Source organism: Hydra viridissima, unplaced genomic scaffold (assembly GCF_058129835.1).
Source record: "Hydra viridissima isolate aposymbiotic clone 2 unplaced genomic scaffold, HvirCarnegie_v1 scaffold_14, whole genome shotgun sequence".
Lineage (NCBI taxonomy): Eukaryota > Metazoa > Cnidaria > Hydrozoa > Anthoathecata > Hydridae > Hydra > Hydra viridissima.
Genome location: NW_028324313.1, coordinates 3,447,691 through 3,475,625, shown reverse-complemented (window position 1 = coordinate 3,475,625; position 27,935 = coordinate 3,447,691). Strand labels below are relative to the sequence as shown.

The window sequence follows — 27,935 nt, the reverse complement described above, 5'->3', positions numbered from 1 at the left end:
GCTGCTTCAAAACAAAAATCTTCTTTGAAGTAATGAAACTGATGCAGATGATGAAACTTGACTAGTAATACCTGTACACTGCCAGAATTGTAACGCAAAAAAGTTAAGAGACAGTTAATTTTTCTCGTATAAAAATTGATATGAAGATGTTTAGTTTAATATAGTTTGCAATCTACTATGCTTCTAAAATATAACTAAAAATATGTTTTTAAAATAAGGTTAAACGTTTCCATGAGAGAAAATCTTCAGGTGTAAAAGGTTTCATTGTAAAAAAAAATATAAATGAAAAAAATCAGAAATTGTCAATCACTTTTTAAAGGAAGGATACGAACGTTCAACTTTATGTAAGGTCTTAAGTTACAAAGTGGTCGATCAATCAAAGACAAGAAAATAACACGACGGCCATTTTCATGATTATTGACTAAGACTCAATTCATGGGACTAGTAAACAATAAATATGGACTAAGTCAACAAAAATTGGGCCAGAAATATGGAAAAAACTATCAAGATATTTCGTTCCATCTGTCGAGAATGCAAATATCTACCATAACGAACAAATACTCCAAAAAGTAGTGATGATCAAGCTTTGAGAGCCAAAAAAATGAATTGAAGTTTGGTAAACCATCTTTATGGAAAAAAAGAAGATATATAATGATCGATAACGAAAAATATTTCTTATTTAATGGTATGGAAATGCTCGGAAACGCAGGATTTTACACCAATAACATGGAGATGTGTTTAGAAAACGTCGCAGGAAAAGAAAAATTCTCTTCAAACGCTCTTGTAGCAAATTCAAATACAGTTATATTGACTCAATTTATTTTTGTAACCAAGTCATGTACCTTCAAGTCTGAGCTATATATTGAAGAATGGTTCATGAAAAGAATATTATCCAGAATTTCAGTACATATTTTGGCCCGATTTAGCAAATGCTAATTACTCAAATGTAGCTGTTGCAAACAACCGATCAGTTAGTCAAAAGAATCAAAACAAAATTGAAAAAAAAAAAGACTTAGAGTACTTACAGTCCATTTTGAAGAGAGTCAAGGCAAAATTAAGAAATATATCAGAGTATGGTGTATCAGAGTATGGTGTATCAGAGTATGGTGTATCAGAGTATGGTGTTTTTTGGTATTTAAAAAAGTGAAAACTTATAAATGAATAAATATTTTACAAAACGCAAAAAACCGTTTGCTTATTCTTTTCTTAGTTTTTCGACTCATAAATTTTAAATGTTGTTTCAACTTTTTGCCACCCGTTATATTTATTAACTTTGTATTATTCAAGGACATGTTATCATCTGCACAAAAAGTCTTACCAGGAGCAGCAGATATTTTACGTTGCATTGGGAACACTTGAGTCATCATCTCTTGGTTTACTTAAATCTAAAAATCACTGGCTAAGCAATTCAAAAGTAAAAGTATGCCTTTTAAGATACCGCCCAAGATTTGTCATAAATTTGTGTTAAGGCAAGCTTTTGCATCTGTTGAATTCCTTATCTCTTCTTTCATCTATTCTAAGTTCAGAGGATATCGCAGTGACTAAAATATATCTTCTTCTTTGACTTTAAATATTAGCTCACCACCATATTTATAAGAACTTTATTTCTTTCAAATAATATCCAGGAAAAAAAAATTTATAGAAATCTTATAAAACTTGTATAAAGTTTTTGTATTCTATAGAAGTCATACAAAACTTCTTTAAGTTTCATATAAAATTTTTTATTCAATTTTAAAATATCATAGAACTATTTGCACTGGGTACAATATCTTTCTTGATGCATTTCTAAAAATTCAACTTATGGTTCTTTGTTAGCCTTTAGCTAATTCCCTAAAACGATCCTTACAATAATTTTTAACTATTAATTTCATAATAGTGAGCCTTTGGATCATTACTTCTGGTGGCTTGGGATCCTGGGATCAAAAAAAAAGTTTTGAAGAGATGTGTTTTCAAAAGTCGATAAATGAGGCTCAGGCCGAAACACTCTATTTGGCCTTCGGAACCCGGAGAAAACTCTAAAGGGAGGTGGGGGAAGAGGAGGGTAGTTTTCGCTACCCCTCTTGCAAAATTTATTTTTTGTTTTTCAAACTGACAAGTGTATGTAAGGCATGCATATGAAGAAATAAATACCACCCTGCATAGCAACCGAGAGAAATTTCGGGCCCCGGGGAAGTTTTCTTAAGGGGCCCTCATAATGATCAATTACATACCCAGGACCAAAAGAAGCGTGCTCTGGTCATTGAATAATGAAAAATAAAATTTAATTAAATCTTTTAAAAGTCAAAACTATTTAAATACTTTAAAAATTACTTTAAAAAATTGTTTGTACACACGCGGGGCCCCGGGAGTCTTGTACAGTAAAACACGGTGGTGGATCCCCCGGGAGTCTTGTACAGTAAAACACGGTGGTGGATCAGGTATAGTCTGGGGATGTTACTCAACCAGTGGGAGAGATGACCTATCAAGAATCCATAGCATATTGAAGAATAATTATTGAGATATTCAAAATGATAATCCAACCCCATCAGAGCTACATTTAACTGGGAAAAACGTTATTCTGCAACAAAAAAATGACGCAAAGCATACTGAAATAGTATGCAAAGAATATGTAGAAAAGAAAGAGCACAACAAATTATGAGATGACTGCCTTAATTCCTAGATTTCAATTTTATTTAGTTGCTATAAAAATAATGAGATCATAAAATCCAAAACCATTGTCCGAAGTTCAAAAATAATATTTGGGACCATTACAGATGCCTCGGAGCCACTATCCTATTGACAATCATGAAGCTTTTGTACAAATATAAACTCTAATATTAAAAATTCATATAGATATATATTCTAATTTTATTGTATTTGCTGTATGTTGTTATATTTTGTTATCTGCAGTTAACTTACAAATTACTCAAATGTGAAAATGCTGTAGATGATACGCTGGCCTGTGCGCTGGCCTGTGCGCTGGCCTGTGCGCTTGCCTGTGCGCTTGCCTGTGCGCTTGCCTGTGCGCTGGCCTGTGCGCTGGCCTGTGCGCTTGCCTGTGCGCTGGCCTGTGCGCTGGCCTGTGCGCTGGCCTGTGCGCTGGCCTGTGCGCTGGCCTGTGCGCTGGCCTGTGCGCTGGCCTGTGCGCTGGCCTGTGCGCTGGCCTGTGCGCTGGCCTGTGCGCTGGCCTGTGCGCTGGCCTGTGCGCTGGCCTGTGCGCTGGCCTGTGCGCTGGCCTGTGCGCTGGCCTGTGCGCTGGCCTGTGCGCTGGCCTGTGCGCTGGCCTGTGTAATTATCTAAGGAATGTTCCAAAGCCAAAATTCATAAAACCAAAAGAAATATGTCAGTTAAATTCAACCGAAAGTTCTAAAGTTTTATTGAACATTTTTAAAAAACTTTTTGTTTCAATTTTTCTATTCCTTGAATAGCCAATGTAATATATAAGTTTGCTAAGTAATTCACAACTATATTTTTTGCTACAGAATATTTCAAAATATATCTATTATTAGAAATAACTTTTCAATTATGAAAAATAATGATAAAACAACTTAGTATGCTAAATGGTATTTAACAGGTTCATTTAACATTCTAACCCAAAAAAAGTTAATAATTGTAGAAAAAGTCGTCGAGTTCAACAGCGGCAGTCTGTTTTGTTGTTCGTTGTCTAAACAAAGATTTCGATTCATCTGCTCACCTAGTTCTTTAATGTATTTTGAAACGATTCTAGTTTTTCTTCATCTTATAGATATTCAGTAACAGAAAAGTCTTCCTTTCCATTCGTTTCAAAATTAAAATTTTTTCGTTGGTTTAACTTTGATTTAGCCGGCCAACTAAATCTGCACATGACAAATTTCTTCAGCTGCGCTCGAAAACTCTGACTAACAAACGCGTAAAGGAAAGGATTTACTGTGGAATTAGGATATGTTATAAAGTTAGAAATGTCAAAAACTAACTGATTATAGCAAACACGGCACAAAGAATTCAACAGCCATTGTGCATTAAGAGGCAATCCAGTAATAATAAATGCTAAAACTATACACGCAATCATTCGCATTGATTTTTTCTGCACAAGTATAGTCTTTTGTTTCTTCAACATCTCTATTTTTCTTCTTTGCTGCTCGTTTTCTCGTTTTAATACCTCCGACCTCAAAGGTAATGTGTAGCACTTAGGTGTATCAAAACCAACCGAGTCTGCGTTAAATTTTAAAGTTTCGTGTAACTGTTGTCTTATCAAAAGATACATTTTGACGTAGACTACAACGACAACGCTAAGCGGAATAAAATAACCAAATATAGACGTTAAAGCAAGAAAATATACTTTAAATGATACGTCATTTATTTCTGAAAACTTTTTGTAACAAATTGTTCCCGTTACCATTTGTTTTCTCACCGTGTATTCATAAAAGCTTATATAAGGAGCCCATAGTAAAAACGCAAAGAGCCAACAGCAGACTAACTTCAACAAAACTCTTGATTTTTTTTTATTTGTTCGATGTTTTAAAGGATGTTTAATGGAGTAATGCCGATCGAAGTTGATTAATACTATGTGGTTTATCGAAGACTGAACAGATACGTAATCTAATGTTAGAGAGATGTTACACATCACTTTCCCCAAAGGCCAATACCCCATCGCCATTTCCAATATGTTCATATTCATTGGATAAAATCCTATAAACATGTCTGTGATAGCAAGCGAAACTAAAGGGATATTGGTAAGGTTTCGTATCCGTTTATTATCGTAGTAAGCGAAAACAATCAGTAGGTTCCCCAGCATCGTTGTTAAGCTTAAAATCCCTGACGCTGTCATAAGGAGTACTGTAAAAGTCAAAGTTTTTTCTTCGTTAATAACTGTATTGTTGGATACCACTGAGCTGTTTGATACCACTGAGCTGTTTGATACCATTGAACTGTTAAAACTCAAAACCATAATAGTAGTTGAAGAAGTTTTTTATCAAACTTTTACTTCAAAGATTTATTTATTCCGTAAAAATAACTTTAGTTTGAGTGATAAAATTTAGACTAAGGCTAAAACCAAGAGTAAATCAATGAAAAAAAGACACATTAAGAAATTCTGTTTTATTTAATATTTAAAAATAGTTTATTCTTCTAAAAAAGTGAAAAGTTTAAATAGAAGTTGCTTAACACATTTTTTTAAGTTTCTGAAAAATTATTCATTTAACACATTATTTTTAGTTTGTGAAAAATTATTCATTTAAAGGACAAAACGGATGTACTGTTTGATTCATGTTTGAACGAAGTTTGATTCATTTTTACTTTTTTAAGATTTTTTATTTATAAATACCAACATTCATTTTGTCTGATCAATGTATTTTAAATACTGCCGAATAAAGTTGAAGATTCAATTCGGCATTTTTGAAATTACAACTAATAAAAATCTTTATAAAGTTCTTCTCTATAGTAGGGAACAAGGAAAAATATTTATGACAAGTTCTAATAATAATAGTGATAATAAAACGTCAATAATAATGATAGCTTATGTAATATATGTCATAAATGTAGAAGCAGAATGATGGTGATCTTTTTGTAGGGAATCTTTTGATTGTGATAAGAAAATAAGATTATTCATCACTACTCTGTGTAGTAACGGTGCACAAACAGCATTTCAATATTTGCAAGGTCTGTAATAATGAAGAATACTTGAAGTGCAACCAAGAATGCATGAAAAGCAAAAAAAAAAACAACACTCAAAAAATGGAGAGCAATATTTTATTTAGTTAAAAGAATATTATGACCCCTGCTTCAATGATCCTTTTTAATCTTTGAGGAACTTTATATCTTCGTAGTATGCTTCAAAAATATTATGACCCCTGCTTCAATGATCCTTTTTAATCTTTGAGGAACTTTATATCTTTGTAGTATGCTTCAAAAATGATCAAAGATTTTTTAAGTTCATTTTGTTACAAATTAAATTTACCATTTTTTATTTGTTTCTGTTGGATATTAAACAAAACTTTACTCAAAGAAAAATTTTGTGAATAAAATTTGAAATAAGTCCGAAAATCAAAAATCTATGTGTGAACTGGAATAAAACATTTGTTTTTAACTGGAATCAAGCATTTCTTAACTGGAATAAAAAATTTTTGTCCATCATTTAAAAAACAGAAGATGATAAGTCACATAATTGCTCAATTTTAGGCATTTTTTTAGATTTTTTGCTATTAAAGAATGTCAAAAAAGCTGTTGGAAAAAGGCGAAAGATTTGCAAATAGTTCCGCAACAATCTTGTTATTTATCCATCTGAAATTGAAAACAATAAACAATTAAATTAAATATAAGATAATGTAGACTTTGGTGCATTGTGGAATTTTAATTACTTTGATTTTTAATTTTTATTAGTTTGTGGAGTGGCTCTACAATTTTATTGTTTTCTGTTTTTTTCGCCTTTGCTTTCTCAAAAGGAACTAAATTGCTTTGCTATGCTGTATGATAAAACTCATGCGTCATGGGTTTGCATGGGATTTATACGTCAATTAAAATACCATGGGATTTCAAAAGAGACCGAAGGATTTCATGAAGTAACGGTGAAAAAAACATAATATTTGCATTGCTATTTGGCCATCACGAAAACCCATTTGAAAAACCACGGATTCTGGCTTTTCTGTGGGAAACTTATGGAAAAGCCAGAATCCATATTATTTCAAATATAAAATAAAATACCATGGATTTTTTCAAGATATATCCATGAAAATTTTCCAATGGGGGATCTTTACTCTTTTAATTCTATTTCACTGTTTTATCATTTGTCGTTTAATCTCCAGAATTAAATTTCCCGCTAAAAATTTAAAATTGACGATTAACCAACGGTTTTACGAAATTAATCTTTCATTTTCTTTAAAAACAACCTTCGTCACCAATTTCCTGGGTTAAGGCTTAGTTTTCTATTCTCAGGTGAGCTAAATTTATAGAAAATTTAATGTGAAAGACAACAAAAGTTTAATCTAGTAAACTATGCATTAATGTTTAATCAAGAAAAGCATATTCAGGAAATTGGGATCATTTGGAACACCTGCAATCAATGCACAGCTACAGCGAAGTCTTACTACTAGTACCCAATAACCAATAAAAGTGTGAATTTTGAGAAAGATTAGTCAATTTCCGTTTGAACTACTACTATAATCTGTCTGTGAAGAGAGGCGGTGTGAGTTTATTGAGTTTGGCAAAACTATAAAATGCTATTGTTCTACGAATAATCCGTATTCTGATATAACGATACTGTGAGGGCGGTCTTTTCGTTCAATGTTTTATTGTTTGTTTGTAGTATAAAAGGTTATAGGAGGTTTTAGGAGGTATGGGTTCTAGGCTAATTGAAAAAGTGTGGAAGTTGAGGTTGAGGGTCTGGGGACTGTTTGGTTAGGAAAAGGCAAGGTTTTGTTGTTAAAGAAAAGTAACCGAAGTTTTTAATAAAGAAAAAAAGAAGAGTAAAAGAGGAAATAAAGGATAAAAACAGAAGACGCTACAAGGAGAGTAAGTAAGTATTAATTGTAATTTTGTTAACGTATTGAATAAAAGAGTACTAACTATCATTACAAATTAAAAGAACATTGAGAATTATTGTATAACAGAACTTTTACTGAGAACGGATAACAAAACCTTAAGCCTTTAACCTTGAGTCTTTTTTAATTCTGCTTTTATCGGTTCCTCCTCTTTAATTCTTCTTTTTTTCTTTATCAAAAAACTTCGCTAAACTTCGCTTACTTTTCTTTAATTAATATTTTTTTGACCTCTTTTTAACTCTTTGCTTTTTCTGTGCATCAAAAATTTAAATCACCTTAAATGTTCTTGTTCCTTAAACTCTTCAACTTAAAAAACTCTCTCTCTAAAAACTGATTTTGCAAAAACTCTTTTTAATTTTTCTTCATTTTCGTTCATCCAAGAAGTCCTTCATAACTCGGTTTTTTGAGCTTTTATAATCCTCGGTTATCATCCTCGGTTATCGTTCGATTTTGTTACTATACTTATATAGCATTTATTCACTCGACGGTTAAATATGTCTCTGCCTGTAAGTTTTTTCTAATCGTTGTTTTTAACTTATTTCTTCAATACTCTTTATCTTTATTTACATTTAATTGCATGACAGGTTGAATAAGTCTATGTGTGTACGTCTTTTCCTATCGATCGTTAATTTTTAACTACCTCACAATATTTCCTGGGGTTTGCAAATGAATGTTTTTGTGTCGTTGTCATGATCCGCGTTTTTTTTTTTTTTCTGTTTCTGAAAGAAAGAAAACCTTATGCTCAGCAACAAATGGTAGCTCAAATAATCACTCAATCCTTTTCTAATCAAAATGTAAGCGTTAGAAGAACGTTAGTAAAAAATGTATTGGTTTTTACATTGTAATATGGAAGCTAATCTTATCAATCATGGATTGATGCAAAATAGAAAATAGTTTGCATTTAGCAGTAGGACAGTAGGACAAAAGTGATTTGAACCGCAAAGAAGAATCTACATTAAAAGATTTGTGACAGAGAAATTTCGTGAACGCTCTTAAAAAACCAGACGACTTGGGGCCTCATAAGGGCCTTGATGCATGTTAGTTGTATAACGGCCGGATCAACCAATGAATTTACAAAAACACAACACAATCACGTTTATTTCCATTAACATGGCAATTGAATGACAGAAGCAAACAATTCATCTTTCAACAAGTCCCCAGGTAGAACTGATATACTTCATATATAATAATGCAAACAATACATCTTCCAGCAAGCCCCCAAGCAGAACTAATATACTTCATATATAGTATGCGCTACATGTAGCGCATACTATATTTGAAATATATTCAACGCAAAGAATCAATTTGTTTCTTCGGTACCCTAGTTGATCAGATCTCAACCTAATCAAAAGCTATTGGTCATTGATCGATGTACAATTGGTAAACCATTAAATAGAATAAACTGAGCATTTAAAGCAACTTTTGAACAAGCATTGGTTAAAAGGTGTCACGTGATCTTTGCATGAAATTGGTCGAATCAATGCAGAGACAAGTTCTTATTTGCTATCGAGCAAAAGGAGGACCCTTGAGATATTAAATTTGCATCTTTTTTTTTTTTTTTTTTCCTCACTTTTTCTATTTAAAATCATGAGTAGATTAAACCTTTATGTAACTCATTTTTTGATTATAATTAATTAATTAACTTGTTGTAATTACTTTTTTTTTAAAAAACTAAATTTTTAAATACTTTTTAACTGTTTTATCTTAATAGAATTAAAAGTATTGTTAATAATTTTTTGTCTTTCAAAAATGAAAATAAAAAATTTAAATTCCTTTTTAAGATTTTTTAAATTGAGAAAAAAAAACAGAAAAATTGAAATCAAGATTTCAATTAAACTTTTTATGCTGTCAATCAAAAAAAATTGAAAAAAAATTGAGAAAAATTGAAAGTGGGTTCTGGAAAGTAAAAAAATTGAAAATGGGTTCTGTCTTCTGTTAAGTAAAAAAAAAAACAACTTTGGCTAAGGTAGCTTTAGAAACACTTTAATTGGTCCTCCTCCCGCCTCCAGCAGAATATTTATGACAAGAGAAACAATATTTAAAATATTAAAATTATGTGCAGTATTTATATATCATATCTTTTCATAATTTTTAATTTGAATTCTCTAATGAAATATATTTACATCACTCTACTAAAATCCAGTTTTAATAAATCTATATACGTAATTTGATAAATGTAAATCGATAATTATTAGATATAAGAAGCAGGCGCAGCTCCAAATAAGTAGTATTTTTAAAGCATTTATAGAATAAAATGTCTACTCTATGTTTAATAAGGTTTTGCGAGAGTTCGCGAGTTCGTGAGTTACGTTGATTCACTGTTGAATTGTTCTTTTACCTTACACTTAACACGATAGTTTTCGGTTTTTTCTTTAGAGTTGGATTGGAATTTTCGACATATTCCACAAGTAAGAAACTTTTTGAACTGTAGACGAAAACTTTTACTCACGTACGCGTAAAGAAAAGGATTAACTGTAGAATTAGGGTACGTGAAAAAATTGAAGACCTCAAATAAGGTTCTGTTATAACAACTATTACACATGCCAACTAAAAGCCATTGTGCGTTGAGAGGTAACCCAGTTACAACGAAGGCCGATATTATACTTGCAATCATTCGCAATGCTTTTTTGTGTCGAAGTATTCGTTTTCGTCTTTTCAATAATTCTAAATTTTTCTGTATATCTCCATAGTTTTCTTGCGATCCATTTAATGAGGAAGACACCGGATTCCATTGAGCTGTTTCTGTTGCTGTATTAAACGCTATACCTGAAGATCTGGAAATTTTAGGCACATTATATAGCTGCTGTCTTATAATTAGATACATTTTTCCGTAAATTACAACCACAATACCAAGCGGTATAAAGTAGCCAAGAATGGATGTAATAACAAAAAAATATTTTTTATATTCTACATCATTTACCATCGAAAATTGTTTGTAACATAGCTTTTCTGGAAAGTTTTTGTACCTCGCTGTGTGTTTATAAAAATTTATATATGGAGCCCATAAGGCGAGGGCTAAAATCCATATGATGAGCAGCTTAATAAAAACTCTTGACGCTTTTTGATGCAGTCTATGTTTCATAGGACTTTTAATCGAAAGATAGCGATCGTAGTTTATCAAAATAATATGATTAATTGAGGATTGAATAGATACGTAATCCAACACTAATGATAAGTTACACATTGCTCTTCCTAAGGGCCAATACCCCAATGCCATTTCCATGATGTTCATTGTCACAGGGTAAAAGCCTATAAACATATCAGTAAAGGCGAGCGAAAGTATTGGAACGTTTGAAATGCTTCGAATTTTCTCGTTTTTGTAATAAGCTAGAATAATAAAAAGGTTCCCCGCAACTGTTACAATGCTTAAAATCCCAGCGCCAATCATAACGAGGGCAACAAACTGAGCAGAGTGTTTTGTTGTATAGCGATTCAATGTTAAGTCAGGAGTAGCAGTGTTTGTATATTGTGTATACGAAGTGTAATTCATAGTTAAATTTAAAATGGTGTCTACAAATATAGTAGAAACATCATGTGTTGAATCTAAAATCTTAAACATAATTTTTATAAATTTTATAAAAATTAGAAAAAAAATTCAAATTGATTTTGTTGAGCACAGAAACCGAAATTTAAAAAATGAAGTTTCGAATTGTTAAAAAAAAGAAAAAAAAAAACATTATTAAAGAATTATCATCCAAAAATAATAAAACGTGAATTATAATAAAGTCCAGAACAATGAACCGCAGGGTTTGTTTTTTTTCTCATAAAAATCGTTAATAATTGACCACTTTCTGAGCACTAGAAACATATTCTCTGCATCCAAAGAACGTCTGCTTCATTTTTGTTCTCTGAATCTGCATAAAAAAATAACTCATGATTTTAAATAAAAGGCATACCTCGATATCACCTCAGTTGTATTTATATTCTCTTTGTTTCAACCTCGTGCACATTATGCGTTTAAAGTAAGCGAAGAGTTTTGTAGAAGTATTAATACTTTGAATAGAAACCAGGTTAAAAGACGTGTGAATGAAATGGTTAGCTTTAAAAAGATTGATCAAAGTGCGCGAATTTCAAAAAGGCTGTCGTGTCAAGTCTGAGCAAGATATCGATAATATGGGTATTTGTTTTGTTTGAAAAATGATACGCGACGTTGATTAGCGATTTGCAGGGATGCAACAAAGAAATGAGATACAGATGAATACACATTCTTCACATGGCATTTAATGTGAATGAAAAGCTTAAAATGCAGAAATTTTGTTTGCGTTTTTCTTAAGAACTTAAGCAAATACAAGTTGGTTTTGGTTTCAAAGTCTCGCAGAACATTGAACGGCAATTGGTCAAATAACATCTAACAACACTATCAATTAACAAAAACGATTAGATATAAAAATCATCTTTCGAAATATGGTTTTTTAATTACTAAAACAAATTCGTTGAAGAAAAATCCTTTAGATGGTGTTATTTATGCGTAGCTTCTCAAGATCATTGGCTTCTTTTTCACTTCGATTATTTACTTAGGTAAACACTACTTAAAAAATTAATGTTTATTGATAAAAAGCCTATTATCACGAACGATTGAAGGTATAATAGCAGAAGTGTAATATACTCGCAGCTGTTGAATGCAAATGAAATATACTGTTTATATATGAACCAAAGTGCAACTGTGAGTTAAATCTCAGTTCATCTTTCCACAGCCATTTTAAACAAACATTTGCTGGAAAAAAAAATGTTAAAAATGAAAGAACGTTTTAAATACACAATCAAAATGAAATAATTTTTTCGGTTAAAAATCTCACTGATTAACAAAAAATTTGGTTAAAAAAACTGAGAAATTTAATTACTTATTTGTTTAGCTTTTCTTTTTTTTAACGTTTTTGTTTTGATTCGTAGACTTTGATTTGCGAACAATGAAAAATTATCGCGACCATTCGCGAAAGAACTAAACTACGGTTTACAATTTTAAATATAATTTACGACTGGCAACTACAAATATATATATTTTTTTCACATTACACAAAGCGTGTAAATTAAAAAATTATCGATCGTGAAAACAATAACCGATAAATAGAGCTCAGGCTAAAATTTAAAAATACTTTTTTATTTTTAAAATTTTATCCGCCCCACTCAAGTTGGTATGGCAAAAGTGTTACTAATAAACAGTCGTTATCAATGATTAACAATCATAATTTAACAAAAACCCTATTTTTTAGCGAACATCTTGGGAAACAAAACTCAGTCTCCCACGTTTATCTAAAACGTAACACTCAAACGTAAAAAAAATTAACTAACTTTTGAATTAACAAATTCTCGACACAACAAATCACATAGCATTTTCCTCAGGATTTGTTATATGAAGATTTTATTTCATCTTCGATTGTTTTTTTATTTGACCAACAAAACAGCTGAAACACCCAAAAAAGTTTAAGAAATTTTTTGTAACAAATGTCGACCTTTTCTTGGAACAAGAAAATCACATTTTTTGTTCTTTAGGTGCTACACGCATACGAGACTATGCGGAGTTGCACCTTTCATCTTAACTAATGATGCTGCTAGTGTATTTAGGAATCAAATTGTCTAAATGAAACAAAAAGCCATGCAACGAATTATTTTTTTTTTTTTTTTTTTTTTTTTTTTTTTTTTTTGCATTAAGAAATTTTAGGTTTGCATAAGAATATTAAAAAAAAATCTGACAGTTAAAAAAAAAAAGGCCGTCACAAGTTAAAACAGTTTCTGCAAATAATCCTCCAGAGAACATTTTTATCCACAGTTAAATGTTCTATTTTGCTGAGGTATGCATTTCAAAAGTGATTGGTCAAAGATTTTTGATAATTCAAGTGGCAAAACATTGAAACAGTGGAATAAAGACTTACTTTACGAAATGATTCTCTATTTTCAAACAACATGGTAATAAAAATCATTATCGTCGTTATTATTATCATCTTCATCATCATCCACATCACTATTATTGTAATATATCAAATTAATTTAAGCAAGAATTAACACATGTGATAGAGGGGATCTTTGGGAAGTGGAATCTCGAAGCTCAGTTTTTTTCATATTTTTTCTGGAGCTTTTTATATATTTTCTTTTTTGGATTTTTACTTACAGAAAAATGATATTTGACAGTTTTTTAAATCAGGTTTTGTCTAATAAGAATATAGATATCGAAAGATACAAATTAGAAAAATGACGCTACAATTTAACTAAAAACGACGTCGAAAGCTAAATAAGAAATACTTATAAAAATGATTTCTACGTACTGTTATGTTGCGCAAATTTTCAATTTGAAAAAAATAGATTGCAACGCCGTAAAAGAAAATACATTAAATTGATCAATAAGCCTTGACAAAAAAAAAATACTTTTCAATTACAAACAATCAAAGGTGGAACTAAACATAAAAAAAATATTTTAAAAAAAAGGTTAAATTAGTTTCTATACAAAAAAATGATGTAAGAAATGACCTACATTGAAATGACCTACATTGAAATGACCAACATTGAACTGAAATCATTAGTTAAATGTGAAAGTTGTCAGAAAGCTGACAATCAGATAGAATTAAACAAAAATCGTAAACTAAAAATAGTAAACAAACTCGTAACAGAAATAAGAAAATACACAAAATAAAATCAAATTTTAAAGATGTAAAAAGTTAATTTAAAGATATAAATAAAGAAATTTTGAAATAAAAAAATCGTCAGAAATAATGAAACTTTAAAAAAAAAAAAACTCTTCTTTCTTAATTAGAAATTACGAATACAGACGAAATATAAAATATAAATATAAATAGCGAACAAAAAATCTGAACAACAAAGAGTGAAGGTTACAAAAAGAAAGGAGGATACAAAAAATAGAGCAGTTTTTAGAAAAAAAAAGGGCAGTTTACAACTTATAAAAATATTTTGAGCGTCAAAAAAAAACAACACAAGAAAAATTTAAAAATAAGAAACTCCAAAAACATATTTTTTTTAGGTATTGAGAACAGATGTTACAAACAGAAATTGTAAACAGAGGTTTCTATTAAAGTGTTAATAGAAATGTAATAAACAAGAAATATTGTCTGTAGTAATTTAATTATATGTAATGCGCAGGTGAACGCGCAAGCCGCATGAAATCGGAATCTGATTTGCGAAGTTTTTTAATTTCTCCTCATCTTTTTGATAGGTCTCCGCTGCCTCTTTTGCTCATGGATTTAAGGATTTGGTTTATTGCAAAGCCATCTGTCACCTTTCATTTAAATCTTGAGAAGTTTTAGAAAAGTTTGACGTACTTTATTTGAAGCACAATGAACGTTAGTTTCGTTGGTTTTAAGGTAAAATTAATAAATGTTGGTGATTTTCGAAACACTTAGGTACTTTTCATGAATTGTAACCAACACAAACGCTGATTTTTATTTTGCTTCGTGCAGTAGGTACATAAAATACAATTTGATCAGCAGAGAAAAAAATATGAATATATCAAGATTGTGAATCCTATTGCTACGATGCATTGGAAATCAAAGTAAGAAACAAAGATTTCAACAAAGATCGTATTTTTTGCTCAAGTACAGCAAATAAGTACTAACTTTGTAAAAAGTAATACAACCAAGGGAATTGTTTTTCGTTCTCCAACTTTTGTCTATGCAAAATTAAATATTATGAATTAAACATGGATCCGATGACTTGTTACTGTTTATTTTTTTGTTTTTTTTGATACTGATGAAAAGATATCCGTTACTTTACGAATCATTAGCTATTTTTCGAGCTTATAATCAATACGAGCACACTTTAGCACGTTTGCTACCGAGCCATTTTGTCATGTGCGCATGCCTTGACTTCGATTATTCGAAATTGAAAAAACTTATGCGCAACGAATCGATTATTTTAGGATATATTTTTATTTGATATTTTTTAAGATGCGAAAGGTGCCATCATGATAGTGTTTATTCATAAATTTAATTTTCTTCGGTATAAAAAAAAACTTTGCGAAAAAGCGACGAGGCTATGGCTTCCCTCCCCGGTTGCGTGGGCCCTGAAACAAGCCCCAGGCACTAAAACAAATAGTCTATATTTAACAAAACTAAGCAAAATTAAATAAACGTCATGATAAAAATATCATCTTTAGAACCAATAGAAATTCACGATAAAAAAAAAAAAAAAAAGAAAACCACAAAAAGCACAACAAAATGCCACATTTTTACTTAGAATTCTTAATAAAAAGTTTTTTTTCTTACTAAGAATTCTTAATAAGAAAGTAGCAGTTTGTTGCTGTGCTTTTTTTGGTTTTCTTTTTTTTTTACCGTGAATTTCTATTGGTTCTAATCATCTTTTTTAATACTTAAATTCAATTAAAAAGTTTGAACTGAAGAGAGCAATCAAGGAACGCTGTATTTGATTTAATAATTTAAATTTTTATTGCGTTTTTAAACCAGTTTTTAACTCGTGCTGGTTGGCATTATTTTTAAATTGACACTACGCACTTTTTCAGACAACATTGATCAATTCAAGATTCTTTAATTTGAATGATTTCCGCAATTATTTCTAGCAGGTTTACTTTGTTACAATCTATAACTTTGTAAGAGTCATGTGTAAACAGTTATGAATTTAATGAGCTAAAAAAAAGATGATGTTAAATGCTTTAAATTTTACTAAATATATTTGAAAATTTTTCATTTAAACAGAATTAAGGACTGGTGAACTGGTGAAAATAATAAAAAGACTGGCGAACTGGTGAAAATATCTTCCTTTAGGAAGATATTTTCACCAGTTTCACCAGTATTTATTTATCAATAATTGTACCCTATCTGTTTATCAATAATTGTACCCTATTTATTTATCAATAATTGTACCCTATTTATTTATCAATAATTGTACCCTATTTATTTATCAATAAAATTGTACCCTATTCAACTTAGACAAGATCTATATTTGAAGCTGGAGCTTTGAACTTGGAGAGTTAAGCAGACTTTATTTAGTGATGTAGTCAATATTCTAATCTATGACCTTCAATTATCGGGTACCCATTCGAGTATTGAATTTTTAATACCCGAAAACCCGTACCCGTTCAGTTTTTGGTTTCATCACCGCTTGGGTCCCATATTTTACTAAAAGATTTTTAAAACTCGTAAAAATCTCTAAAAATCATTAAAATTTACTACGACTTGCCGTTGAAATAGGGAAAATTTAGCATTTATGGAGGTATCAGTGAAATATAAAGTAAAATTTAAAAAAAGGTACTAAATTAGATTTTACATGAGAGGGAAGTTAACTAAAGTAGTTAATAAAAAAGACAAGTAAATGAAAAAGGTTAAGATAAATTTAGTTTTGGTAAATTATGTTAACTTTCTAACCATATTATTTGCCATAGTCATCATAGAAATAAAACACTGGCAGCTATAGCACTTTCACCTTTGAATTTTTACTTGCAGTTTTTTTGATTACAAAATAAACAATAAAAATTTTGAGATGTTTGTTTTCATAAACTCGTTTGTTTTCATTAGTTTCTTAGCATGAAATAAATTGAAAGAAATTGGAAACAAGTTTTAAAAAATCATTTTTTGACAAATTTTTTGTTTTCTTCAATGTCATACACGTCCAAAACGTTAATTGCATTGCAGGGGCTTCCTTTATGTCATCATTCGGCTGCTCATTTTGAGTTGATGAAGAGGTTTTGGTTTCTGAGCAGAATTTGAGTAACATTTTTCACTCAAACTGAGAGTAGTGGCTTTTGATGAAGAACAGTTTTTCAGTCTTAGGAGGATCCATGGAATTTCTTCCCTTCGTGACTGTCATACTGGCAGCGCCGAACAAACGTTCTGAGGATGGTGAACTTGCAAGAATGCTCAGGATAGCAAAGGCAGTCTTGGAAAGATTTTTCCATCCATTTAATAACTGCATCAACATCATTTTTATGGGCAAAATGCTTCCTTTTTAATCTTGTCGCGCTCTTCTTCTGCTTCTTTAACTGGATAAATTCGAAGAGAAGCTTCCAATTTTTGAGTGTCGAAGGCTATCGTCGACAGGGAATGGTTATATCTTGGAGTTGTTTTCCCCACTTTTGTGTAACAAACTTGACCAAAACTCCTTGATTGCTTCATCAAAATCCTTAGCCGAATTCTGGCGACTGAATTTAATTTCTTTGAACTTGGCTTCTAAGAACTACACATATTGGTCTGAAAAATATAAAAGAGAATTTAAAAAGTCTGACTTTTATGGGCAAAAAGACTGACTTTAAGGGCAGATCTAAAAATTGCTTAAAGTATGAATAAGTCAGACTTATTCATACTTTAAGCAATTTTTAGTGAGTTTGTGTCCTAATATTTACAACTATTTGGATTTTTGGAATTATTCACAACTATTCCCAATTACTATTTCTTTTAACTAATCGCGACTGATTACACTACTTCATTTCTTTTAACTATTCGCAACTGATTACACTACCTCATTTCTTTTTAACTATTCGCAACTGATTACACTACTTCATTTCTTGAACGGAATTTTCTTCTTTTCACAGGCCTTTCTAAGGCATTCCTTGAATATTGTTGACTGATGAGCAAGGACTGTCATATTGCACAATTTTTTCAGGGGACTCATCAGAGGTGTTTTTGACCACTTGAGATGCTTGCAGCAAGGTGCCATTTGCTTTTTTTTTTTTTTTTTTCTAACTTGCTCTCTTCAAACAGTTATGAAGAACATGAGCAATACAGTTCAGTTTTATTTGAAACATAGGTTCTTTTGTTCCCGATTGCGAACTGTAACACTGACTCCAACAACAACATTTTGGCCCTCGTTAGTGACTTAAAACAAGAGGAGATCCCTCAATTCATCAACCATCAATGTTGTTGTCTGTGACAAAAGTTGCGCAATCTGACAGCCCTTGCTAATCAGGCCTGTGAAAAGAAGAAAAATCCGATTACGAAATTTATATAATCTGCCTCAAGCAGTTGGAATTCAAAGTGTCTTGGTATTTTTTTAGAATTTTCAATTATTTTTGAACAAAATAGACCTTTTTCACAGAATACCCGACAAAACCATCGTTTGGGTATTATTTTTTTAAAGCGGTTAATTGGGTTCAGGTACCGGATAAGATCAATAACTTTCAGGTAAGAATGATTTAAATTACCCGAAAGATCGAGTCGGGACGGCTATGAAAAATTTCAACAACCCGATCTTATCGGTAATACCCATTCTGGTAATCGGGATTCAATAAAATATTTTTTGGCTTTTATCGGTGTCTGATACCCGTTCGGATTGGATCTTGTTCGGTTCCTATAGAAAATTTCCTAAATGAAATTCTACTGTTGGCACAGTTTTCCTTTCACAGGATACATAACGTTGATTACCTGCAATACGAAGTCTTATTTAAAAACAGGTAAATAATATCTTAATAGCTTTTAAGTTGTCGAATGAAATTTCTACCGTTCAATGGCAACCATTCAAAACTTTTCATTATGTCTAGTGATCGTTTTTTGTTATTTGTTAACAACTAAGGAATATTTCGTGGTATTGTTAGCAGTTGGCTTTTTCATTTGGTTAATGAGAAAAGAGCTTCTTGATGGAAACAGCATTCTTAGCTAACTACCAGATATGCGAGCAACACTAATTCACTTACGGATAGTTAGGTAGGATCACAAGCTACTATTGGACATGAAATTGAAAAGATAACAAAAGGTCTAAGTTTTGTTTCTTTTATTATTTATCTTATTACTAATTTATTATTTAACGCATTATTTGCCCGATGGTTTAAAACTGGTTTGTTACTTGAATTATTTTTTCGTAATCACTTCCTGTAAAAAGCTCTGATAGAGATTGACGATAAGAGTGAACCATCTCGCAGGCTCATTGTAGAACCCTTTTCAATTCAAGTAAGTTTTGAAAATAGCAATTCGATTGTTGATTGGGTTGAAAATTTAAGAACATTTTTAGAGTGCTGTAAAATCAAAGAAGTTTGAATAAAGTAACAATTTTATATCAGTTAACAGACCATCAGAGTTTCATCTAAAATTTCAATTTGTTTAGACATGCTAAGGTTTCTATTTCCAAATTTTACCAGCAATGGCAAAAAAGAACTTTATACAAGCCTAGGACTTGCAAACCGGAGAAGAGTATGGTCAATCTAACTACTTGTAGGAGGATACACATTTGTTTCATATCTACCCTGAGAATTTCACATTTTGATGTTTAGAATCATCATAATTCAAATTTCACTTTACTATTTCTCCTCACAATATAGTTTCCTGTTGTTCTATACTTTATTTTTGTACGTTCATATGATACAGTTGTTGGATTCCCCAAAATAGCTTTATATAATACTTGTTTGATCACATTTATCAGATTGATCAAATTGATCATATGGACTCAGTGAGTCTAGAAATTTTTTTAGGTATTTTGTTTATGTTTAATATATTTTTGATTTATTCTTCGTTATACTTAACTTTCATTGTCACCTCGTTAAAATTTAATCATTTACTTCAATCAAATATATTAACAGGTTTTTCGCAACTTTGGTACAAAAGCATGTCAACTAATTTATCAACAAACCCGTAGAATGATTAGGAAACAAAAGATTTTAAAATAAATAGCTTTTAACGACTTATTTGGTTTAATATTTCCATTAAACATTTCTGCATTTATTGATTTACTAAATTTACTACACTTTTTAAGTGATTTTGTAGTTAAAATAACTGAATTGTTTTCTTTCTCGCTTTCTCCAACTTTAGGTCGTCTCACTAACAAAAGCATCTTTAGTTCTTGAGGTCTGGTTCGTTTCGATGCCTGATTGAAAATCAGAATTTTTTCCATGTTGCCGTTGAGTTTCTCGAGTGTTTTTTTTACAGAATAAGATCTTTTTAAATTGCAAGCGAAATGTCCGACTCACAAACGCGTAAAGAAACGGATTAACTGTCGAGTTAGGGTATGTTAAAAAGTTACAGATATCAAATAAAAGTTGATGATAGCAGTTATGACAAACTGCAACTAAGAACCATTGTCCATTTAGTGGTAAACCAGTGACTACAAAAGCCGATATAATAGATGCAATCATGCGTAAAGATTTTTTATGCCGAAGGATTATCTTCTGCTTTATTATCATGTCAAGTTTTCTTTTTTGATCCACATGTGATTCTTTTAAACTATAAGATGAAGATACAGTGTAACAATCAGGTCTCTTGGTAATAGAAAAAGGTATAGAGTTGCAGTCAATCGCAGAAGATGAAGGTACGGAGGAGCAGTCAGGTGTGTTTTCAATACTGGTGTTTAATGCCATACTTTTTGAAGTTTCACAGAAACGAGGTACTTTGTACAGCTTTTGTCGTATTATGCAATACATTTTAAAGTATATAACCAGAACAACTCCTAGCGGCAGAAAGTACCCCAGAACAGTTGTAATGATAAGGAAGACTCTTTTAAATGTTACTTCGTTTCCTGATGAAAACTGGGCGTAGCATTTTGTTTCGCAACCCTTCATTTCATATTTTTTGTATTGATAGATGTTGATATAAGGTGCCCATAACAAAAGAGCGAAAAACCATGCAGTGAACAACTTAAGCAGAATTCTTGTGTTTTTTTGCTGTAATCGATGTTTCATTGGGCATTTTATTGAATGGTATCGATCGAAATTAATTAGAACAATGTGGTTTATTGAAGATTGAACGGATACGTAATCGAATGTCAACGAGATGTTACACATCACATTTCCTAAAGGCCAATATCCTAGAGCCATCTCCATGGTGTTCATAACCATGGGGTAAAATCCGATAAACATGTCTGTGAAAGCAAGCGAAACAATGGGAATGTGTGCAAGACTTCTAATTTTTTTATTATCGTAATAGGACAAAATAATAAGAAGGTTTCCAAAAACTGTAGTCAGACTTAAGATTCCTACCCCTACCAACATGAGGACTGTGTGAACAGAAGCTGGTAATTTTCCATAACGAGGTATACAGGTTGCATTACTGCTGGTAACAGATGTTAAGTTGGCAACCCAATAGTTGGTGTCTGGATTTTGGGTGAAATTCATTTTCGATTTTAATATTCTAAAAGCAAAAAACTTGTTTATTTTTAGAATTACAAAAAAAGCTTTTTTTTGATCGGGGCAAAACACTTTTTTTTTTTTTGTTAGCTTTAATCAATTAAAAATGTAATTTTTTAAACTATTGATTGGATTTTTATAGTTTAAATTTGCATTCAGATAAATTTAAAATCCATTTTCGTTGGTTTTGTAATTTTTTTTCTTTTTTTTTTGTTAACCAGAAACTAAATTTAGTTTTATAAATAGAATGTGATATATATATATATATATATATATATATATATATATATATATATATATATATATATATATATATATATATATATATATATATATATGAACGCCAAAATTTTATTGAGTTCTTTAAAAAAAAACGTAAAGAGATTTTTTTTTTTTTTTTGGTTCGATTTAAATTTTCTTTTTCATAAAAAGCTTTCGTTTTGAGTTTTCCATCGTTGAAAGTAACCAAACAAAAGACTGACTATTTCCTACAATTATAATATTTTATTGATAATTATAATATTATATTGATAATTGATATTCTACATCATTTCTGAATAAAAGCAATTTTTGTAATCAATTAAAAAACACTTTGTGTAACATCTTGATTTGTTTATTTCAAACTTGTTATTTGTAAAGTATTTGCTACTTTAACCACGGATTAAAATCCTTTCCGTTTGTAGAAATCTTACCTTTGACAAATACTTTGACTGAAGATTACTTTTCCCTATTACTTTGACTCAAAGTTGCTAAAAATACATGCTAAGGCTGGTAAGGTTTTTTGATGCGATAATTCAATTATGCTAAATGGCTCTTTCCGTAATGAAAGTCTGAATTGCAAACATGACGATGATTTGATATATTTATATGTCTGAATGTAAATGGTTACATTCAGACAAATAATAAATCAAATATCGTCATGGAAATAAGTTGTAAAAATAAAAACTAGTTACAAAATTGAAAAAAACCAACGAAGATAGAAACCATCATAGTTATTTAAAGTCGAATAAATCAATATTGCTATTTAAAGCCAGAAACAAAAAAACGTCACATTTAAAAAGTGTTTATTTCATTTAAACTCCTTTACCATTACTACTTCTAAAAGGATACAGATTTTATGTTTTGAAAATAGCAATTCGATTGTTGATTGGGTTAAAAATTTAAGAACTTTTTTAGAGTGCTATAAAATCAAAGAAGTTTGAATAAAGTAACAATTTTATGTCAGTTAACAGACCATCAGAGTTTCATCTAAAATTTCAATTTGTTTAGACATGCTAAGGTTTCTATTTCCAAACTTTACCAGCAATGGCAAAAAAGAACTTTATACAAGCCTAGGACTTACAAACCGGAGAAGAGTATGGTCAATCTAACTACTTGTAGGAGGATACACATTTGTTTCATATCTACAATGAGAATTTCACATTTTGATGTTTAGAATCATCATAGTTTAAATTTCACTTTGATATTTCTCCTCACAATATAGTTTTCGGTTGTTCTATACTTTATTTGTGAATGTTCATAAGATGTAGTTGTTGGGTTCCCCAAAAGAGCATTATTTTTATAGAAAAAATTTAGTAAAGTTAAATTTAAAGGTAATCGAGGTAAAAATTTAGTAAAGTTAAATTTAAAGGTGTTTTTTCCGCAATTTAATGCATTTATAGTAGAAAATCTCCGGGTCTCGAAAGGAACTGAACGTGATACCGGCAAGACCCAAAAAAAATCTTAATGTACCTCGATTACCCAAACGGGATTACCTGATAACTCCGATAAGATCAGGTAGTTAGTAATTTTTTATACCCGACCCGACTCAATCTTTCGGGTAATTTATATTATTTGTACCTGAAAGTTATTGAAGCCTCTTCGGTACCCAATTACCCATTAAAAAGATAATACCCGAACGGTTCTGTTGTCGAGTACTATGTGTAGAAGGTCCATTTTGTTAAAAAAAAAATTGAAATTTCTTAAAAAATTACCAAGAGTGGAATATAACCGCAATAATCGTATTTTCACATAGCTTTTTAGTAGTTAAATAAAATTTAATATATTTTCGTCATTCGTGCAATCTGATTGGCAAAGTTACTGTATCTCACCCTTTATTCGTGCAATCTGATTGGCAAAGTTACTGTATCTCACCCTTTATTTGAAACTATGTTTGAAAGATTGTGATTTTAAAATTTTGAAATTAAAATCGGACGTGCAAAAAAGAGCAAAGTGTTTCAAAGATGTTTGCTCGCCAGTCCAAGTCATTACAAAGTCTTGTCGATGTTGATACTGAAAACAAAGAAAAACAAATTAGGAAGTGAACATGAAAAAGACATTGCAACACTATAATCAGATCCAGATGACCTGCCTCTCAATGAAATCGAAGTCGAAAAACCAGGTAATAGATTATTAATTTATTTTATTTGTTTAGTTCTTGTAAATTTTACACTTGTTACTAATTGCTTTCAAGCTTAAAGTTGCAAAGAATCAAGAGACAATCGGAAGCATTCAAAGTTTTGTTAAAAATTAATTTTAACTAAATGGCGAAATATTTTGCCTAATTTTTATTAAACTTGTTATCTTAGTTGGCCGCCCAAATCTGAAGCGTTTCCGTATTCAAGGAAGTGAGAAAGGAGGTGCACGACAGAAACCCTTTGTCATTTGCCAGTATTTTTCCGGGAACTCACTGCTTCTAAAAAAGGAGCTCGTCAGCTGTCATGGGATTTCATCTGCAGCAAACTTTGAACATTGCAGTATTTGCAATTTTTAAAAGTTTTTTGATAATTTTTGGGACTCGAGTATTAAAAAATACTCGAGTTTAGTTTCCGGGTATTAAAAAATTCAATACTCAAATGGGTACCCGATAATTTATCGGTTTCGGTTCGTTAACTGCCCGTTGACCATTTGGTGATTGTTTCGGGTGCTCGGGTAATCGGGTATTTAACGGGGCTATACCTGAACGGTTTCCAGACACTAAAAATATTTTGAATACGTCATCGGTTACCCGTTCGGCAACCGATGACATTTCTTTATTTATAGTACTAAACAGTTTATGCAAATTTTTTTGGAAAAAGATTTGTGGCAATAATTATTGCGTGATCACATGAGGTCATAGACTCAGTGTGGTCAAAAATATTTTTAGGTATTTTTTTATAGGATTAAGCTTTACTGCAACCTTATTTTACTTTAATCTATACATTACTTCAATCTATATAGACAGGTTTTTCTCAACTTTGGTACAAAAGCATGTCAACTAATTTATCAACAAATACATATAATGATTAGCAAACAAATGATTTTAAAATAAATAACTTTTGACGACTTATTTGGTTTATTTCTGTTAAACATTTCTGCATTTATTGATTTACTAAATTTACTACACTTTTTAAGTGATTTTGTAGTTAAAATCACTGAATTGTTTTTTTCGTCTTTTCGACTTTAGGTCGACTCACTAGCAAAAGCATCTTTAGATCTTGAGATCTGGTTCGTTTGAAAATTGGAATTATTTCCTTGTTGCCGTTGAACTTCTCGAGTGATTTTTCTACAGAGTAAGATCTTTTTAAATTGCAAGCGAAATGTCCGACTCACAAACGCGTAAAGAAACGGATTAACTGTCGAGTTAGGGTATGTTAAAAAGTTACAGATATCAAATAAAAGTTGATGATAGCAGTTATGACAAACTGCAACTAAGAACCATTGTCCATTTAGTGGTAAACCAGTGACTACAAAAGCCGATATAATAGATGCAATCATGCGTAAAGATTTTTTATGCCGAAGGATTTGCTTTCGTTTTATTATCATGTCAAGTTTTCTTTTTTGGTCTTCATATGATTCTTTTAAACTATAAGATGAAGATACAATGTAACAGTCAGATCTCTTGGTAATAGAAAAAGGTATAGAGTTGCAGTCAATCGCAGAAGATGAAGGTACGGAGTAGCAGTCAGGTGTGTTTTCAATACTGGTGTTTAATGCCATACTTTTTGAAGTTTCACAGAAACGAGGTACTTCGTACAGCTTTTGTCGTATTATGCAATACATTTTAAAGTATATAACCAGAACAACTCCTAGCGGCAGAAAGTACCCCAGAACAGTTGTAATGATAAGGAAGACTCTTTTAAATGTTACTTCGTTTCCTGATGAAAACTGGGCGTAGCATTTTGTTTCGCAACCCTTCATTTCATATTTTTTGTATTGATAGATGTTGATATAAGGTGCCCATAACAAAAGAGCAAAAAACCATGCAGTGAACAACTTAAACAGAATTCTTGTGTTTTTTTGCTGTAATCGATGTTTCATTGGGCATTTTATTGAAAGGTATCGATCGAAATTAATTAGAACAATGTGGTTTATTGAAGATTGAACGGATACGTAATCGAATGTCAACGAGATGTTACACATCACATTTCCTAAAGGCCAATATCCTAGAGCCATCTCCATGGTGTTCATAACCATGGGGTAAAATCCGATAAACATGTCTGTGAAAGCAAGCGAAACAATGGGAATGTTTGCAAGACTTCTAATTTTTTTATTATCGTAGTAAGCCAAAATAATAAGAAGGTTTCCAAAAACTGTAGTCAGACTTAAGATTCCTACCCCTACCAACACGAGGGTTGTATCTACGGAAGATAGTAATTTTTCATTTCGAGGCGAACAAGTGGCATTACTGCTGGTAACAGATGTTAAGATGGCAGCCCAATAAGTGGTGTCTGGATTTTTGGTGAAATTCATTTTCGATTTTAATGTTCTAAAAGCGAAAAATTTGTTTAACTTTAGAATTACAAAAGGCTTTATTTTGATTGGGGAAAAATAAACTTTTCTTTGATTAGTTTAAAGCAAATAATTAAAAATGTAATTTTCATTAACAAAATAAAAAAATTAAAATCATTTTAAAGGATTTTTTCATTAGTAAGTCTTATTTTTTAAGCTATCGATTTAATTTTTGTTATAATTTAAATTTGGATTCAGATAAATTTAAAATCCACTTTCTTTAGGTTTTTTTATGTTAAGCAAAAATTTATTAAACTATTTGAACAAAAATTTTTAAATTTTTTATTTCGATAAGAGTTGTTTCTTTCCAAAAAGCTTTCGGTTTGAGTTTTCCATCGTTAATAGTCATCAACGAAAAGGCTGATTTTTTTTATTTTAGTATTATATCAACATTTTAACTCATTCTGGATAAAAATCCATAAACTAAAAACAATTTTTTTGGTCAATTAAACAATACTTTGCGTAACATCTTTATTTGCTCATTTCAAACTTTTTGTTGTTTTTTTGTTAAGCATTTGCTACTTAATCTTTTTTTTGGTTTCCCCCATCGTCATCGTCATAGAAATAAATTATAAAAAAAAAACTGGTTAAAAAGTCTGAAAAAACCAACGAAGATAAGAACCATCATAATTATTTAAAGCCAAATAATCAATATCGTTTTTTAAAGCTAAAACATAAAATGTCACCTTTAAAAAGTGTTTATTTCAATTAAATTCCATTTTTTTCTTCTTCGTTTTAAGAGCAGTTTTTCAATTTTTTACTCTTTGCAAAAAGCTGTAGAAAAATCATTTCCTTAATGAATTCTATTGCTAGTAATTCTATTTTTAATTCTATAACTACTTTAAAATTTCGAATTGTACTTTTAAAGTTTGCTCACTACGTTGTGGAGTCAAACTGTAATGTTTACTTTATAAGTGAGAAAGCTTGAAAGGTTTTCTTCACTAAAAGAAGCGGACGTAAAAAAGAAATCTACCTTAAAAACAATATGATGATAATTTAACTTGAATAGATAAAAAAAAAAAAAAAAAGATAACTTTCTGTTTAAAAATGCTCCCAGGCTGAAATAAAGCCACCTGGCTGATATGTTAAAAAGATGGCGTGTATTTTTTAGCTTTATTCCGGAACTTAATGCCATTTGAACATAAGAAAAAAAGTTGTATTAAATCCCAAAGAAAACTGGGCCTTAAAAAAACTGGGCCTTAAAAAAACGTTCAATAAACTAATTAATACTACATTCATCATGGTTTAAAAAAAATATTTACAAAAAAATATTCACAAAAAATGTGCTTTATTTTAGTTCATTCTAAGATTCTCAGAAGTTACGTCATGTGGATGTTATTTCTAAAAATGATGTTTATCAAAGAGCTACTTGTTTAAAAGTAAAATAGTGATCCTGGATGATTAGAGGTGTACTTACAATAAATAAGATGTTTTTGCATCAAGTTCGTTATTTTAAAAATGAGGTATTGTGCATGTGTAGAAAAAGATAGAACAGTTCAATTAGAACTTTTTGCTAAATAAGAAATTTGTCTTAAAAACCATTTTAGGTTTTTTTCTAAATATGATTTTTTTTTAGTATATTTAACATATCAATTTTTAAAATATATTTAACATTAATTTATAATAAATTAATAAAACTTTTTTGTTCAGTAAAAAACTAGACTTTTTTTTTCAATAAAAAATAAAAC

At 30.6% G+C, this 27,935-nt stretch overlaps 4 protein-coding genes and 1 long non-coding RNA gene across 8 annotated transcripts; 1 reads left to right on the top strand and 4 right to left on the bottom strand.

Annotated features, from left to right (window-relative positions):
* Positions 1–3,363: 3,363 nt before the first annotated feature.
* LOC145193258 (muscarinic acetylcholine receptor M1-like) lies at positions 3,364–5,003 on the bottom strand. The gene has a single exon (XM_080070701.2). The coding sequence runs from the start codon at positions 4,904–4,906 to the stop codon at positions 3,719–3,721; it is 1,188 nt and encodes a 395-aa protein (XP_079926827.2). The 5' UTR covers positions 4,907–5,003; the 3' UTR covers positions 3,364–3,718.
* Positions 5,004–9,550: 4,547 nt separating this feature from the next.
* Positions 9,551–12,833, bottom strand: LOC145193319 (muscarinic acetylcholine receptor M1-like). Of its 4 annotated transcripts, none has more exons than XM_090072169.1 (3): positions 12,335–12,741; positions 11,390–12,207; positions 9,551–11,003 (listed from the first exon to the last, which is right to left on the bottom strand). In XM_090072169.1, exon 3 carries the CDS (start codon positions 10,981–10,983, stop codon positions 9,799–9,801), a length of 1,185 nt encoding a protein of 394 aa, XP_089928295.1. In that variant the 5' UTR covers positions 10,984–11,003; positions 11,390–12,207; positions 12,335–12,741; the 3' UTR covers positions 9,551–9,798. The 4 variants fall into 4 exon arrangements, with proteins under 4 accessions (XP_089928295.1, XP_089928294.1, XP_089928293.1 ...); XM_090072168.1 differs by having other exon boundaries at positions 9,551–11,043; positions 12,335–12,739; XM_090072167.1 differs by lacking the exon at positions 12,335–12,741 and adding an exon at positions 12,783–12,833 and having other exon boundaries at positions 9,551–12,207.
* A 5,279-nt stretch (positions 12,834–18,112) lies between these two features.
* On the top strand, positions 18,113–20,375 carry LOC149878873 (uncharacterized). The gene is made up of 3 exons (XR_016447091.1): positions 18,113–18,840; positions 18,960–19,139; positions 20,189–20,375. It is a non-coding gene; the product is annotated as an uncharacterized LOC149878873 (long non-coding RNA).
* On the bottom strand, positions 20,023–22,289 carry LOC149878872 (muscarinic acetylcholine receptor M1-like). The gene is made up of 2 exons (XM_090072319.1): positions 22,191–22,289; positions 20,023–21,502 (listed from the first exon to the last, which is right to left on the bottom strand). Exon 2 carries the CDS (start codon positions 21,484–21,486, stop codon positions 20,185–20,187), a length of 1,302 nt encoding a protein of 433 aa, XP_089928445.1. The 5' UTR covers positions 21,487–21,502; positions 22,191–22,289; the 3' UTR covers positions 20,023–20,184.
* Positions 22,290–24,792: 2,503 nt separating this feature from the next.
* On the bottom strand, positions 24,793–27,067 carry LOC149878871 (muscarinic acetylcholine receptor M1-like). Its single transcript, XM_090071666.1, has 2 exons — positions 26,934–27,067; positions 24,793–26,224 (listed from the first exon to the last, which is right to left on the bottom strand). Exon 2 carries the CDS (start codon positions 26,206–26,208, stop codon positions 24,919–24,921), a length of 1,290 nt encoding a protein of 429 aa, XP_089927792.1. The 5' UTR covers positions 26,209–26,224; positions 26,934–27,067; the 3' UTR covers positions 24,793–24,918.
* Between the last annotated feature and the right edge of the window lie 868 nt (positions 27,068–27,935).